The sequence below is a fragment of the Oryctolagus cuniculus genome, chromosome 12 (assembly GCF_051225735.1).
Source record: "Oryctolagus cuniculus isolate XC-2025 breed Fujian yellow rabbit chromosome 12, ASM5122573v1, whole genome shotgun sequence".
NCBI classification, from domain to species: Eukaryota; Metazoa; Chordata; class Mammalia; order Lagomorpha; family Leporidae; genus Oryctolagus; species Oryctolagus cuniculus.
The window spans coordinates 95,162,006-95,178,816 of NC_142878.1; the positions used below are offsets into that span (position 1 = coordinate 95,162,006).

General features: G+C 51.1%; 1 protein-coding gene and 1 long non-coding RNA gene across 3 annotated transcripts in view; one reads left to right on the forward strand and one right to left on the reverse strand.

The window, feature by feature from the left end:
- The window catches only part of LOC138844713 (protein sidekick-1-like), a 71,131-nt gene extending 69,838 nt beyond the window's left edge, over positions 1–1,293 (reverse strand). The window contains exon 1 of the mRNA XM_070054418.2: positions 795–1,293. Coding sequence (XP_069910519.1) covers positions 795–1,041 — 247 coding nt within the window. The 5' untranslated portion in view covers positions 1,042–1,293. The remainder of the gene's footprint in view (positions 1–794) is intronic.
- Positions 1,294–7,619: 6,326 nt separating this feature from the next.
- Positions 7,620–9,605, forward strand: LOC138844716 (uncharacterized). 2 transcript variants are annotated; one of them, XR_016218579.1, is made up of 3 exons: positions 7,620–7,719; positions 8,262–8,381; positions 8,592–9,605. It is a non-coding gene; the product is annotated as an uncharacterized LOC138844716 (long non-coding RNA). The 2 variants fall into 2 exon arrangements; XR_016218578.1 differs by having other exon boundaries at positions 7,629–7,936.
- The last annotated feature ends 7,206 nt before the right edge of the window (positions 9,606–16,811 follow it).

Sequence of the window (16,811 nt, forward strand, 5' to 3'; positions counted from 1 at the left end):
AAGGGTGGTATGTAAGCGGCTGTTTCTCCCCCACCCCCTCTTTTAAGACCAGCGAACTGCAGCGGAAAGGGTGCTGAGGGGCAGGCGAAGGGCTCCGGCCGGCCGGGGACAGCTCCTTTCACGGAGATTCCCCCTCGCCGTGCCAGAGGTCGTCTGGAATCGGCAGATCGCCGCTTCCTATTTCAGCGATCACCACTGGAATGTTCCAAACCGAGGCCCACAGAGCGAGGGAAACAAAGCCAAGCCGCACAGCTGTGGGCACGGAAAGTTTTGCTCCACCGACCGCACACTCCCACCTAGGGGTCGGGCTCGGGGCAACCGCAGCAGCGGGAGGCCGGGGTTGCCCGGGAGGGGGGCGCCCAGCAGCTGGCGCGGCTGCTTCTGACGCTGGGGGTCTGCGGGGGCGAGCCCCGCACCGCCGCCCAGACTCCGCGGGGCAAAGAGCGACACCCGTCCAGCGGCTCCAGCTCGGCGCGCTGGGTCGGACTCGGGCAGCCTCTCCAGGAGCGGGTGCCTGGGGCTCCCCTTCAAAGGCTTTCGTTCGCAGGGTGGGCTTCGAGGAGCTCACCTGCCCCTCCCCCGCCCCGGGTGGGTCTAGCGGGCACCCCGCGCGCCGCAGTCCTGGCCCGGCGGCTCGGGGGGCAGGGGACACCGCGCACCCGCGCTCGCAAAGTTCGCCGCGCTGCACCCCGAAGCGGCGCCCGACCTCCGGAGCCCGCCCCCGGGGCGGCGCCCAGGACCCCGACTGGCGCCCATCTCCCCAGAGCCCACTCCCGGCCCCGGCCCGCGCCTACCTTGAGCCAGCGCCCGCAGCAAGTGCAGCTGGAGCAGCAGCAGCGCCCACCGCCCGCGGCCCGGGCTGAACTTTGCCGCCTGCCGTCCGCCGCGCTGCCCTGCGCACTCCGCGTCCTCGCCGGCAATGCCTGGCGCCGCGCGGGGTCCCGGGCGCTCGCGGTCGAGGCAGGGGCCCGGCAAGGACCCAGCGCACTCAGGGAGCGGCGGGCCGCCGGCGGTCACCGAGGGCCGGGCACCGCGGACCATACCGAGGAGCTCCCACCCGGAGCGCCACGCCGCACCGGACGGCTGGGACGGCCCCGGGTGGACGCGGTACCCGGCGCTGAGGGGCGGCGTCCCGGATGCCCGCGTGAGGTGCGCGGCAGGGGTCGAGCGAGGCGGAGGAGAAGTCGTCAGCGGGGGCAGTTCTCGTCGCGACGCCCGGAGCCCTTCCGGGCAACCGCCGCGCTGTCACCCGGCGCTGAGGAGAAAGTGCGCCCGCCCGCGCGCCGGCTCTCGCCCTCCGCCGCGGCCGCCGATCCCCATTCACAGCCCGGCCGCACGCGCCGCCCGCCGCTGATTGGCCGAGGGAGGCGGCTCCGCTCCCGGGGCCCGCCCCCACGGCCCTCGCTCGTTTTCAAACTCGACGCGCCCGCCCGCCTGCAATTTCGCGCCGGCAGCGGCGCTGGACTCGGGCAACTTCCCGCGCCGGCAGCGCCGCTCCAAGTGCCCTGGGAGCCGCCCTGCTCCCCGCCCGGGGCTCTGCGCTTGGGGCGCAGTGGAAGGGGGCGTGGGGGTTCCGCGCCAAGTTGCCATAATTGCGAACGAGAAACGGGCGCCATCGGTTTCCTAAACGCTAGGGACAAAAGGCACCGTTTGGTTCAAAGCCGCCGCCTGCTCAGAGGAGTGGACATGGCTTCGTAGAGGCGTCAAAGGTCATGTTTGTCCTGGGGGCCGGCAGCACAGGCCGCCTCCGCCGCTCCCGGGTCTGGAGTAAGGGTCTGTCAAGGGAGGGGTTTCTCCCGGCCGCCCGGGGAGTATGTGGTAAGCATTAGCTGAGTTTATGGGATGAAGTAAGCGCTCCGGAGCGTAGAGGCCCGCGCGTGGCGGGAGGAGGGCTGGAAGGTGACACCCAGCCTGCTGCTGCTGGGAGTCAGCCAGGAGGAGCCCAGGGGCACGTGATGGTGATCGGGTGAGATCACCCAGTGGGGAAGGGCCAGGGGCCCGGGTGTGCGCCCCGAGAGACAGCCGCGTCTGCTGGGGTCCGCATCTGGACCCCAGGCGGGAGAGTGGGGAGCAGCAGGCCAAGGAGTCGGAGCCTGCAGAGCACCTGTGGATGCTGGCCAGCATGGGGCAACCGAGACCCGGGGCAGCTGCCATGTGGAGGAGGCAGACGCTAGAAGGGACACACACACACACCAAAAAAGGCAGGCAGAGATGGATGCTCTGTTCTCTGACAACATCGTGGAGCTTCGAAACGGGCTGTCTTCCCGGCTTGCTGTCCTCAGATGAGACAGGGGCACGGGTGGGCTGTCGTTTGTTTGTCGGTATTGCAGGCAGCCCTGAGCTGCTGCAAACTTGCTAGGTTGGCTGAGAGCCTAGGGAGGCTCTCAGTGGGCTCTCTGGGCCAGCCCTGGGCAGTGGCGCCTTCTCACTGCCTGTATGTGAGAAGTGCTGGCAGGAGAAACCTCAGCCTTAACCAAGTGACATGACCTGCGCAAAGTCAGCAGGTCCCCTTCCCCCACTGCCCAGTCTCCATTGCTCTGAGCACCTCTGCTTTGCTGTGAGACTGAGGTTTGGGCTACACCCCTGGAGCAGATCGGGCTTTGAGGTCTTCCTACTTGTGACCTTCGGACAATTGTTGACTCCATTGCTGCCCAGAGTGAAGGACACTCCCCATCTCCCGGGGTTGTTGCAGGAAAGTGAGCTAACACACTCCATAAATGCTGCTTTTCCATCCCCTCCCTCGTGCCGGTGTGGCCTTGCTAGAGCCACTGGTTGTGTTTGGTCAGCAGCCCTATGTCCTTGAGTGTGCTTTCGAATCAGAGCTGGAGCCCATATCCCCAGCCGTACAGTGCCTGCATGAGCAGAGCTCGGGCTACTTCTTGGCTTCAGGACCCTGCAGAAGTGCCCGGAGCCTTGTTTGCTGTGATGTATTCTGCAGTTCGCCGAAAGCTTTGTGGAAACTTGCTTGGAGATTGGAAAGCCCAGGCGGTGCAGGGGCGGTTGTAAGAGATGGATGACGTCACTGCTCCTAGAGAAAGTCCAGAGACCCCTCTGGGAAATTCTAATTCCAAATCTTCCCGCGGAGGCAAGGCTCTATTATCATCTCCGTTCTGCAGTTGAAGAAGTTGAGCCGAGAAAGTTTAATAGATGCAAAACAACTGTGTTAGAGCCAGGACCAGAATCCACCTCTCCTGAGCCCCGTCCTCAGACTGTGTTGCTGCTTCCAGATTCATTAGGTCATTATAGGGGGAGGGGCAGCTTACATGACAGCTGTTCCTTCTTTTAAAAAAAAGAGACTACTTCTGTCCAAAAGGCCAATTAATCTCTAACTCAATTTTTTTTAAAAAAAGATTTATTGGAAATGCAGAAGGACAGAGAGAGAGAGAGCAAGCACCTGCATCCATTGGGTCACTCTCCCAGTGGCTGCAATACCAGGGCTGGGCCAGGCTAAAGCCAAGAGCCAGGAACTCCATCCTGGCAGCAGGGACCCAAGAACCTGGTTCCTTTTCTGTGGCTGTCTCTGCATCCCCAGGGAGCTGGACTGTGGGCAGCCACAGGCAGTTGCCCCTTTTGTTTACACTTAAACATATGAATGGAGACATCCTGGCTCAGACAATTAGGCTAAGGAGATTTCAGGGAGAGGCAGGAAGAATGGCAGGAAGAGCCTTGTCAGGAACTCTTTGTAACCCCAAAAGTCTTTTGGATATGTAAATCTTTTGTGTGCCTTCTTGTATTCAACTGGTCACCTTTAAATACTACTGGATTTGTTGAATAAAGGAGCCTTGATTGGGATTTGTCTTGGCTCCATTCTTTGCATCCTTGTCCCCGCATTCCCACTCTCAGCCAGCACACTGGACTGGAAGCAGAGCAGCAGGGAATCAAACCAGCAGTCAGATAGGGGAGGCGAACATCAAAAGTGGCAGCTTAACTCTCTGCACCACCATATTGGCCCCTCAACTTAATTCTACCCAGCCCAACAAGAAGACCCAAGAAGAGGACGTGTTATGCTTGCACGTTGGCCTTGGAAAGTCTTTAGTGGGATGTTCTGCAAGGCTAGGAGGCACAGGGATGTCACTCCAGGAAGGTGGAGATATTTTTCTTTTCGAAAGAAAAAAAAAAAGACCTGTGGCTGTCCACAGCAAGCAGTTAGGATTCTCTCTGCTTTAAAAAGAGAAAGGAGAGATGTGGGGAGCAACTCGGACTAGACTAAGTTACTGGAATTAAGACTTATTCTATGCATCTGCTCTCCCACAATATGGCGCTGAGAAGGGAGAAACAGCTTCTACACAGCTGCCTCCAGTTCAACCAATAAACAGCAGGACCTGCTCCTGATTGGAGGAGGGCAGCGTACTCGGCGTGTGGGTAGCAGAGTTGGGATTGGTGGAAGAGGACTATAAAGGAGGAGAGAGACAACATGCACCAGGAACATCTAAGGGGAACATCTATCTGAAGGAACACCTGTGCAGCCCCCGAGAGCCGGCCGGCTGTGTGCCACTCCCCTGCAGAAGTGGGGAAAGTGGCTAGGGGGAACCGCCCTTCCACGGAGGTGGAAGGGTTGGTAGCCAACCCGGGAAGAACCAGCAGCAAACCCGGGGAGGGCCGAGCAGACAAAAGAACAGCGCAGGGTCCTGTGTCGTTCCTCCATGAAGAGGGGGAGCGACAGAGAGAGTTTTCAAAACATATGATAATTTCAGGGGAATCAGAGTGGTCCCTGAGCTCATGGGTGCTGGCCTGACAATCAGCCTCACCTGGGAGCCCGTGAGAAAGGCAGCCTGGACCTCCCGCATCATCACCTGCGTTTAGCAAGTCTCCAGCTGATTCTTCTGTAAGTCCAGTCTCCTAGGAATGTAATGTGATGACTGGAACCCTCGCTTGTGTTCTCTTCCTCTCTGCACTCATTTCTCTTTCACTTCCTTCTGTGTTCTCTTCTCCCTCTTATGGACCAGGAGATAAAAAGGAAACTTCCAAAAATGATAGGATTTTAATGTTATTTTTCAATTTTATAAGGAAAGCTCGCAACTTCCTAGAACATCAACAGTTCAACTGTGTATATATTACAGTTCAGAGGCATCTTTGTGTCCGTGTGGAAGAAACAACTAGAGAAAGCAGTAATATTTTGCCATATAGGTAGCTTTTATACATCAATGGGAAAAACACAGCAAGGCCCATGGAATGAGAAACAGAGTACAGGAACAGGCACATCTCAGAGAAATACAAAGGAAAATAAACATTTGAAGAGACACAAATGGATCCCAAACATGAAAAGACCCAAGCAATAGGGCCAATAAAAAATGTGAACAGACAATGGCCAGAGCTGCAGAGGGTTTCTGGAGATGCACTCATGTATTCTTGGTGAATATATAAATTAAACAGCCATGCTCGAGTTGCTAAATTTTAAATAGGAATTGTCTTTGATTCTCACAAAGGCATAAAGACAGTACAGTACATAGAGCAGATTTAATGAGTATTAAAAGAATAGTTAGAAACATTGATAAATACTTGCTCTATGGAGGTATTTTATTATAAAATCAACAAGTTAAACAGGTAAGTATTGTCTTATAAAAGAGCATGTCTATAATGTGGAATAATCCTTTTTTTTTTCTTAGAGCATAGATGTCAAATTCAAAACAGGATTTCCTTCAGGGGACATAGAATTACATGCTTTTTTTTTTTTTGCTTTTTAAATTTCCAAGTTTGTTTTTTACAATGAAGATAAACTAATAAAGCTTATTTTTAAAAAGCAGATGTTGAGCAGAAAGAAGTCCTTTCTTACCTATACCTCATTAAGAAACATCCCCAATGGGTTCTCAGTGCTTTTGAGAAAAATAATCCCCAACCCTCAGAGGCCAAGTTACAACAAGAACTTGTCCACCAGGGATGCTGTGCCCTTCCGTGTGCAAATCATGCCCCACCACTGCACATCCAGGGCATGCCTGAGAGCGGTCCCTGGGGCCTGTCCCCTGAGAACTCTCCCGACTGGAGGCCTCAGCCCTTCACTCAGATCCCTGCCAACTGCTAAGCCCAGCCTCAGCCTCACCTTTGTTCCATTGCCTGGCAATCCATCAATGAGCCTCCAGGTGCTGCCTTTGAGCCCTAATGGGGCATGTGCTCTGGTTACCTTAGAGCCCAACTAGTTTCCTGAAAACATTTTCAGAAGCTAAAATCTCATAAAATACCGTTAAGGAAGCTATGGAGAAGAAAGGTACAGAACTTTAGCGAACCTCCAGTTTTCTTTGAAAGTATCCCTCACCCTCAGGCGCCTTGACGTTGCAGGAAGCCGGGGTTCCTAACCCCTGACAAGCAGCCTCAGCTGCCTCCCCTAGGCGGCATGAATCAGGAAGTCAGGTGGGAGCCCAGCCTGCTGTTTCACAAGGCCCCCAGGTGATTCTGTGGCAAGTTCAAAAGCCATTGGCAGGTAGTCATCCCTCCCATCCCTGCTTTTCAGCCAGTGTTTACCCGAACACTCAATTAGCGCCAGCCCCAGTGCTAGGCAATAGAGAAACAGCAATTGTGTGATAAGCAAAGGCTCCAAAGGGAATACTACATAAGGGAGGTAGTATTCCAGAAGTAACATCTAAACAGAGACCCGTGGATACACAAGGGTGGAGAGAGGCTGTTCCAGGCAGAGGGAACAGCACGTGCAAAGCCAAGTTTGAAACTCAGCTTGAGAACAGTGGAGAACCAAGAGGGTTTTCAATACAGGGATTGTGCAATGAAAAATGCTTTTAGACATAATCATTCAGGCTATGCCGTGGATCGAGATGGGGCAAGACTGGAAGCCAGGAGACCTGCTAGGAGACCATGGGAGCAATTTTAACAGGAAATAACAGTGGCTGGGATGGGGGAGAGGCGACAGGCTAAGGAGCTGTGAGCTAAGGGGGCATCCGGGATGGCAGCCTGTTTTCTGGCTTGGGAGGTTGGGGGAATGTCCATCTGGTTTCCAAAGAGAGGGAACATAGGTGGAGACGCAGAGTTGGTGGGAGGTTCGGATTTGAACTTCTTAACTGTGACGCATCGCTGGGGCATCACTTGCAGATAAGACGTGGATGCCAAATGGCAGAAGCAGAGGAAATGACTTCAAGGCATCTGACCCAGTGTCAAGACATCAGGGCTAAGTGACCTCTAGATTCTGCAATGAAGATATCCTCACAGGCCCTGTGACAGCCTTGGTAGAGAAATTGGTGGCAAGGAGAGAGGATGTTTCCAAGCAGTTGAGCACGAAGGTGCTACAGAAAACGATAAAGTGGTGACAGAACTGAGAGGAGGTTGTTTCCTGCTGACAGGAATCAGGGGGTGAGTAACAGCTCAGGAGGCTGGCCTCTGGGCATGTCTCCTGCATTTGTGCATGGGCTTTAGCCTTGGTCAGGGAGGACAGCATGCAGCTCAGGGGTGGCCAGGGAAGGAGGGAGGGAGAGAGGAGACCTCAACTGAGGGGAGATTTGGCAGCCTTTAGGGCAGAGAAAATGCAGATGGCTTTGAGATGTTTGGAGAAAGAGAGAGACTTTAACAAGGGATTCAGCAGACATCTCTCCACCTGACTTTCACATAAGCCTTTAATCTTCACAACAATCCCCATGTGGTAAAGCACATGTTTTTCCATTTGACTGAGGCTAGGCTCAGATGATTTAAATGATTTGCCCAGGCTGCCTGGCCAGTGAGCGGCGGGACTGGGGTTTGAACCTGCATCTCCTGATGCAAAGCGTTGCTTCTGCTTTAGGGGTAAATGAGACAAAGATTGTCCATCCTGCATCACGAAAACTTACTAGAGGGGATCTTAAAGAACATCTTGTTTTAAAGAGGAAGTTGATGTAAAATAAAACAAAACTGCCTTCAATTCCTTTGGGAACAGACCGTGGACATAGGGATGCCCACGGCTAGAGAGGAGGGCTGGGGTTGACCTCAGCACACTGTTCCTGCTATTGTTATGGGTGAAAAGGTAACAGAGAAAGATGATCTCGGTCCTTTGTCTCACAGGAAAGAATTGTCTCACGTGGAAGAGCCATCAGAAGTGTGGGGTGGGCAACTTGTTTCTACAGTAACCTGGGGGCTCAGAAGAGTGGAATCACCACTCCCTTGCTATTCTCATGATAGGATTGGAAGCTCCCAAGGAGTGGGCAGACACCTTGGTTTTTGGTAAAGGCAGCTTTTGGGGGAAAACGTGCAGCAGGATTTAGCACCTTGATCCTGCTGAAGGTAACTTGTGAGGGAAGCAAGCATTGTGCACCCTCTTAGAGGGACTCTGCTTTCCCCATTTTCCATAGGGACCAACGTGCTTGTTAACCCATCTGACTCCGCACTGTCACCTGTGTGAGAATCTGGTGCTTCTGTGCCATCGCTCCAGGTCGTTTCCTTGGCAAAGCACTCATCACTTAGACTGCACTGTGAGTCACATGCAAATGCCACCCCAACTCCCCAGTGCCCCAAAGAGCATATAGGATGCTGTTCAGAACAAACAGTTGTTGGAAGTATAGATGAAAACGTGTGCGGTCTGGGTGATCATCCAGCTCCTTCGTTACCCAGTGGAATAACATTGAATAAACCAGAATCCCATCCAAAACGTGACATAAAACATCGTCTTACTATACTCACAGGTTCCAGGAATCAGAAATGCAACCAGAACACAGCTGCGAAAGGGTTGAAGGCTGGACTCATCTGGAACTTCTTCACTCACGTGTCAGGTAGCTGGGCTGGGATGACTTCAGACGGGGCTCAGCGGGGACTGTTGACCAGAGTTCATTTATGTGGCTTCTCCGAGTGGCTTGAGCTTCCATACAACATGATGAGGAACGAGGAATTCCCTGAGGACCTGGAGAACCACTCGGAGGAAGGGACTCCTGCAGAGCCCCGGATCCCTGCATTGGAGGCTGATGAGTCCAGATTACAAACCAAAGCCCGCCTCATACACCAGTACTTCCATTAGGTCAGGGCTACGGGCTGAACTGTGTCCCCCCAAAACTCACATGTTGAAGTCCTAAGTCTCAATATACAACTGCATTTGGAGATGGGGCCTTTATAAAGATGATCACATCCAAATAATGCCACTGGGTTGGGTCCTCACGCAATCTGTGTTCTTATCAGAAGAGATCAGAACACAGATGACCCAGAGAGATGACCATGTAAGGACACAGGGAGAAGACGCCATACCCAAGCCCAGGAAAGAGGCATCAGTGGAGACCAGCCCTGCTCACCTTCCAGATTGCTGAGAAAGTCCACGGTTGATGTTTATGTCACCCAGTCTGTGGTGTTTAGTCATGGCAGGCCTAGCAGACTGGCAGCGGGGAGCCCACTCATCACACAGGCACAATCCCAGCTACTGCCAGGGTGAAGGGTGCAGCACCTGCCATTCTGGCTGAATGACATCCCCGTGCCTCTGGCTTTCCAGGGTTGTGTGGCTGTTTACTTTCTAGCAATTAACCACCCATTTTCTGTCTAATAGTTCATGTTCCACTCACCTCTGGGGCTTAGGATCCTTGGAGAGAAATTTAGGGTTTTTCTACTTTTTCTCTTCTGTGTCATATTCAGTTAGGAAGTGATGCTGACAGCTGATCCATGCCATTGGTTTTGGAAATTTCTGATTGAAGTAGGATGGCAGGACCACATCGGGACTGTGGGGTGGGATTTGTAGATCGATCGATCGATCGATCGATCTACACATACTTATGTATACATATGTATACATATGTACTTTTCATATGAATGAAAAGTCTCAAGAAAGTACACTTCAAATTATATTTCAGTGGTAAGAGTATATCCTTAAAATAACTGAAAAATAACTGAAAATGTGAAAGTTCTGAGTATAGGAACAGTTGTCTCTGAGTGGCAATAATGGGAAAATACTAGAAGCAAGCTAAATATGTAAGATTGGGAATGATTACGCTTCACAGTTTATGTGTATCACGGAATGCTACACTATCATTAAATTTGTGTTTTAAAGGATTCTTAGTTGCATGGGAAAATGGACAAGAGAGTGTTAAAGTAGGGGAACGTGTTTATGCCCCTTTCTCTTACAAAACATGGAGTATGTGGGCATACATTGGAAGGAGGGATGGGTCAAAGGAGAGATGAAAACAATTATGTGTCTCTCAAGACTCTTTTTTAAGGAGCAAAGAAATAAAAAGTGACTAAAAGGAAACACTTCCTAATATTAATGGTAGTTGTTGCTGTACAGAATTGTAGGTGAATTTTTTCTTTAAAATTTTTCTGCACTTCTAAGAATTCAAAGATGAATGCATTTCACATTATCAAAAATAAAAAGTAAACTATAAAAAGTAACATCTTAACGTGTGGGTGGCACTAGCAGTCGTCTTCCCCCAGGTGCGGGTGACACACCTTGCCCGTCTCCTGCTGAGTGACATTTGGGATTTTCAGGAATGCCGGCCTCTCCCTAGCCTTCCTTCCCTTTCTCTTTCTTCTACTACTTCTCCTCCAAGATGACATTGCAGCTGAGGCAGCCCCTGGCCCAGCTGGCTTTGTATGCTGCTGACAGTGGCACCAAAGAACGTTTGGTGGGAGAAGGCATCACAAACTTTAGGAGCTATTAGGGGCTTCCAGAACCTTCTAGTTCAACATAGCTGTTGATCCCGCTGTCAGCTAGAAAAGTAAGGCACGGACAGCACAACACATGCCAGTTTGCCGTAATAAGCCATTATGGGTCTTTCAACCATGAAGTTGTCTGATTCATTTCTGAAGCAATTGGTATTTTCAGGCCTGTGCCATTTCCATAAATCTGCTGCCCACTGCATGAAGCACAGGATGGGGGGATAGGGTTTAGCAGCAGCACATGTGAGCAGAGCCTGCGGGCGGCTCCCTGGCTGCCTGTGAGCTCTGTGGGGTTAGCAATGGGTGATGGAGAGCCCCGGCTAACCTCAGGCAATGCTGTGTGCAGACGTGGGCTTTGCTGGCCAGTGCTGGGCAGGTGTTCAGTTGCTGGAGCAATGCGTTCAGTTTGTTATGAAGCAGCTGAAGAGGCATTGACCACAAGCTCAAGCAAGTCTCAAGTGGAATGGATGGCAGAACAAAGGGTATGGTGACTGAAACAGGGAAGACCGGAAGTCACTCTGGGGGCCTTTGTAAAATACCCGGCTGTGTGGCTGTTACCAGGCTTCACTGCAGCACCACACCAGGGCCCTATCCAGCAGCCATTTGCAATTCAGTGTCAGGGAGAACTTTCTAGCAATTGAAGGATTCTCTGATAAGCAGCTCTGAAAGGCAGTGAAACTGGTGCCATGGCTTAGGCCGGTGCCAAGGCTCAATAGGCTAATCCTCCACCTGTGGTGCCGGCACACCGGGTTCTAGTCCCGGTTGGGGCACCGGATTATGTCCCGGTTGCTGCTCTTCCAGTCCAGCTCTCTGCTGTGGCCAGGGAGGGCAGTGGAGGATGGCCCAAGTGCTTGGGCCCTACACCCACATGGGAGACCAGGAGAAGCACCTGGCTCCTGGCTTCGGATCAGCACAGCATGCTGGCCACAGCGGCCATTGCAGGGTGAACCAACAGAAGGAAGACCTTTCTATCTGTTTCTCTTTCTCTCACTGTCCACTCTGCCTGTCAAAAAAAAAAAAAAAAAAAGGCAGTGAGTTCCCTAGCAGGGGGCAAACAGAGACCAAACATCCAGTTCTCAGGACTGTGGTGGAGGGGAGAAAGCAGAGGGCTGGAGGCAGAAGACTGAACTCAGCACATTAGGATCCCTCTTTTCTGTTCTGTCTAGCTCTGAGATTTTTTAATTTTACTTATCAGTACTGTGTCTTATCCATGAAAAAGACTTGTACACAAATGTCCACAGTAGTTTTATTCATAATAGACCCAAACTTGAAACAACTGGAATAGTAGATAATAATAGATAAATGAATAAACAAATTGTACCATGGTCCAAAATGAGGTAATATACAGTAATGAAATAGATGTAGCTACTGATATGTACAGCACCAGGAATGAAGCTCAAAAACCAAACAAACAAAAAAGCCAGATATGAAAATTGGGTACCAGTGCTGGAGGAGCAAGTTAATCCGTAGTGATGAAAAGCAGACCACTGCGTAGCAGCTGTTGGCCTGTGGTTGGGATGCCTGAATCCCAGGTTGGAGTGACTGCTGGATTCTGGGCTCTAACTCCTGACTCCAGCTTGCTACTAATGGAGACTTTGGCAGCAGTGGTGGCTCAAGTAATTGGGCTCCTGCCTCTCCCTTGAGAGGCCTGGATTGCACTCCCAGTTCCTGGCTTTGGCTTGGCCCAGTCTGTCCATGTGGGCACTTCAACAGTGAAAAACAGATAGGAACTCTCTCTATATTTATCTATTGTCTGTGTGTGTGTGTGCATCTGTGTGTGTGTATGTGTGCTTCACAAAAAAAAATTTGTTTAAATGCAAGTCAGTGGCTCCTCAAGGAATTGGGTCAGAGTGATTAACTTTAGAGGGGCATGAAGGAACTTTCATGGGTTGATGGACATGGTCTACATCTTAATAATGATGTTGGCTACACGGATGTATACATTTGTCAAGGCTCATGGAACTGTACTCCCCACAGGTGTATTTAACAGTATGTAAATCTTACCCAAACAGCTGATTTTTAAGAATATCATGCTTCATACTCAGAAAGATTCAAGGAGGCTTCCATTCGCTTGAAAGGATTTTTTAAACACCATTGGCACCTTCATCTTTCCAGTGTTCTGATTCGGTGAGCCAGGTCCTGTTCACCTCTCCACTTTCAAGGATTTCCATGTGCTCCTTTGCCTGTTTCACTGGTCCTCATTCCAGACTGAGGAGCCCAGCTTTCTGGCCATGGTGCCTCCCTCCCCTGGCTGACTTGGCATCTTTCCATCTCCCTGTGTCTGTCTTGAAACACACAGACTTGATCCAATCATGCATCCCATTAATCGTGAGTGCCCGCATGAAAGACACCTCTTGCAAATATTAAAGCATTCCACAGAGATCTGAGCAGGGAGCTCAGGGCAGTGAGGGGTGAGTGTGGTTGGGGAAGATAGAGAAGAAGGGGTGCTGGGGGCTCACAAGGTGGTGGGGAAGACACAATTGAAAGCCCAAAGTTGTGAAGTGGGATGGGGGAAGTTAAGACGCACCCTCAGGACAGGAGATAGGGAGAGAATGGCAGCCATTTCCCAACTTCAAAAAGCAGTGGGAAAATGAACTCCATCCCTTAATGACCAATGCCCATTTCCGGAAGGGTCTGGCATCCACTGTTAACCTGGCTGAGGTGGTCCAGTGGGAGTGCCCGTGCCTCTTCTGACCTTCCCTTGGGTCATGCTGACGTCTCCAGCCCATTTTTCCTTGTATGCATGTATGTCCAGAGTTTCCCCAGTGAAGCTCGTTGGCTGCTTCCCCACCACATGCTCAGCCCTGATGACCTCCACCATCTGTCTCCACTGCCCTGGCGTCCAACCAGCCAGGAAGGTGCAAGGTCACGTGTTCAGTTGCAGACTCTGCTGGATATACTTTCTTCTGGATCATTTGCAAAATTCTTATGAGGGACCATTTCTGGGGTTCCTGGCCGGGGTTCCCAAACCGAGGCCGCTCCTTCCAGAGCTGCCCCTTTCTTCCTGTTCTCCCTGCATCTGCGACATTTTCTCATCCACTTCATCAGCCCACGATGTCTGCCCCACACCATGCCAACTAAAGCTTTAAAAATGGGTCCGGGTGCAAGAATTTGGCAGGGCTCTTTGAACATCTAAAATATGATTTCTGTATGTTTCCTCTGGACCATGGTTTACTCCCTAAAAGACCTGTCATCCACCCTTACCAAAATAATGATGCCTTTCTCCCAGAATCCTTCACATCCCTGGGTGCCGCATGGCCTCTGTGTGTATTTGTCCGTCACCACCTCGCCAAGGGCAGAAGCAACCTTCACTTGGCTGTTCCCAGGGTTCCTGCTGGAAGACCTCCCCTTAACCATCCTCTGGTGCAGGGGGCCCACAGTTACCAATGCCCTTTGTCCTCACCATGGATCTCTGCAGGCGCTGAATATCTGCAGCATGACAAGGCCCACATAGGTCCAGCCAAGTTGCTCACAAACTCCCTTTTGATTGAGGGTATTTTGATCAACAAACCCTTTCTTGCAAATTAATTCCACAAGTATTTATTTATTTTAAAATTGGAGAGACACGCAGAGAGAAATTGATTCCACCTGCTGGTTTACTTGCCCAATGACTGCAACGGTCAAATCTGGGCCAGGCTGAAGCCAGGAGCCCAGGACTCCTTCAGAGTCTTCCATGTGGGTGGCAAGGACTCAAGAACTTGGGCCATCACCCACTGCCTTCCCAGGCACATTAGCAGGGAGCCAGATCATAAGCAGAGCTGCTGGCACTCTGAAAGGGGGATAGGGAAGACAGATGTTGTAAGTGGAAGGCAGCTTAACCCACTGTGCCCCAGTGCCAGCCCCCACAAATATTTATTATAATACCTACTCTTACCAGGCTTTTTCAGCTCCTTAGACTCTATCAATGAAGCAAACAAAGCTCCCAGGCTGGGGAGAGACAAAGAAGTACACCTAATAAATACATGACAGTCAAGGGAGGTATGGGTGATGGGGAAAATGCTTGAACAAGGCAGGCAGGTTATCTGCACTGGGTGAGGCATGGGGTTGAGCCACAGGGCAGATCAGTGGCAGGTGGGGTTGTTCCAGGCAGAGGAAATAGCACTGAAAATTGAGCCTTTTCTAGAAGGTTCCAGGAGCAGCAGGAGGTGGTAGGAGAGAGCAAGCAAGAGGTTGAAGACCACAAGTCCCCGGGAGGAATGCTTTCCAGGCCACAATAAGGACTTTGGCCTCAGCAGAACATGGTGGTGATTTGAGTGAGAGAGTGCCAGGAGCCAAATGATGCATTAAATCATCCACTGTGTCTACCAGATGACAGGGAAGCCCACTGTTTGAAGGGAAGAGGAAGGGGGTACCATCAGTGTTGTGATCCAGACTCCTGATGGTCTACAGAGCCCGGTCTTGCACAAAACCTGCCAATGTCAAATCATCAAAAACACAGGATGGAAAGACGTGTGGTTCTCCTTAGTATCACACGGGGAGCTTTAGAAGCAGGGACCCTCGGCCAGTTGAGTCAGCAGTTGGGAGTCTGATATTTAGTACCGAGAGTCGTGCCTCACACCAGCTCCACAGACAAACCCAGCAGTAAGGAACTGACGAAGGGGGTCCTGGCTCAGCTACCTCCTGCTGTGGGACCGTGGCCAGTCACTTCCCCACCACGATTCTTAATAAGGGGTCTTGAAAAAGTCCACGGAAAATGTGAGTCATGAAAAAAGCTATGCGTGAATTTCAAAAAAGTTTTGTACCAACACAAGCTTACCTTGTAATTCTATTTTCCCACAAATTTCAAGTCCCCTTGTTGGTTCCTCCTCTACGAATGAGGAGCTGAGGGGTATGCTGTATGCTTCAAGGGTGCAGAGCTCAACACTGGCCAGAATGTTTTGTGATGGGAACAAGCTCTATATATCTTCTTGTTGCTCGTGATCTGTTGCAGATTTCTTAACCTGAGAGCTTGTCCATTTCATTCCAGATGCAGGACTCGGGACAATGTTTTCGCCTTTTTTCTTGGAGCACTTAGTTTTCTTGCCTCACCTGGTTGTGACTTGAGTACCTGGGTCAGCTTTCCCTAAGACGTGGGGAGTTGCTTACAAGCAATCTGTAAGCCTTCAGCTTTCAACCTTGGCACCAATAGGGTTCCTGGCTCGCTGGCTCCCAGGGATAATTGTTACATGAGGGCATGCAGGTTTGACCTGTAGAAGCTCAAGAAATACAGGCTGCATTGTGCCTTGAGCAAAGGAGGTCCCCTCCCAACACTTCTTTTGCATCACATTGATATGGAAGGCTCAAGACGCCAGGCAGGTCCCTATGAAATGTCAGCCATGTGATATGTCAGAGGAAATGCTTGTTCCTTCTGCACCACTGTCCAGTTAGCAAGGGGCTGTTGTTATAGCAATGGATGAGTCTTTTGCTCAGTGAACATTTATTGAGTTCCTACTATTGTGTGTATCAGAGAGAGTTTGAGTGTCAGAGGGTAAGTCCCTTTTCTCAGAGAATTGGGAGGTGAAACGAGAAGACACACAGAGAAACAATGGATTATAATATGGATGATCTTTCTGCTATCACCACTCAACCAATAAAGGTTACACTAGAAGAGTTTAAAAAGAACCATTTATTACAGTAGATTTTCTAAACGTAAAACGGGAGAAAGCCAGCTGGTGTGGGCTGAGTATGTGATGAAGATTGATGAGTCTTCTGTTACAGAGGCCAGGAAGAAAGTCTTGCAGTTTTGTTTAAGAAAACAATTGGAATAACAGAATCTCCTCCATCCAATAAGACATTAGGTGGGCAGAGAACAGACAAATCGGAAAAAGCTGGATTACCCGAATATACCCCAATGCCAGGAGCCTGGGGTAACATGTAGAAGCCTAATATAGTTGGCATCTCAGAGACCTGGTGGCCAGGTAACAGTGTGATGGGCTCCTAGGACAAGAGCTACACAAGGAGGCCAGGGTCATGGAGGGAGGAACCTGCCTGGAGAGGGATGGAGAAAATAGCAGTGGGGTACCTGGCTTTACCCCTCAACAGGGTGATCTGAGAATCTCAGGATTGGAAACTCCATCTCATGTAATAAAAACCTTTGTTGCATTCACCACCCGTGCCTCTCCCCGAGCTGCCGTGACCCACAGAGAGATGACAGAGTGCAGAGAAACATTGATAATGGCACCAGTGAAGTGATCAAATGAGTCCTGGCATTGCTGTTGATGGAAGCCATCCATTACCCACTACCTGCCCACGGCAGGACCAACAGTTCACTGAGCAGAAAGGCCCAGTGGCTG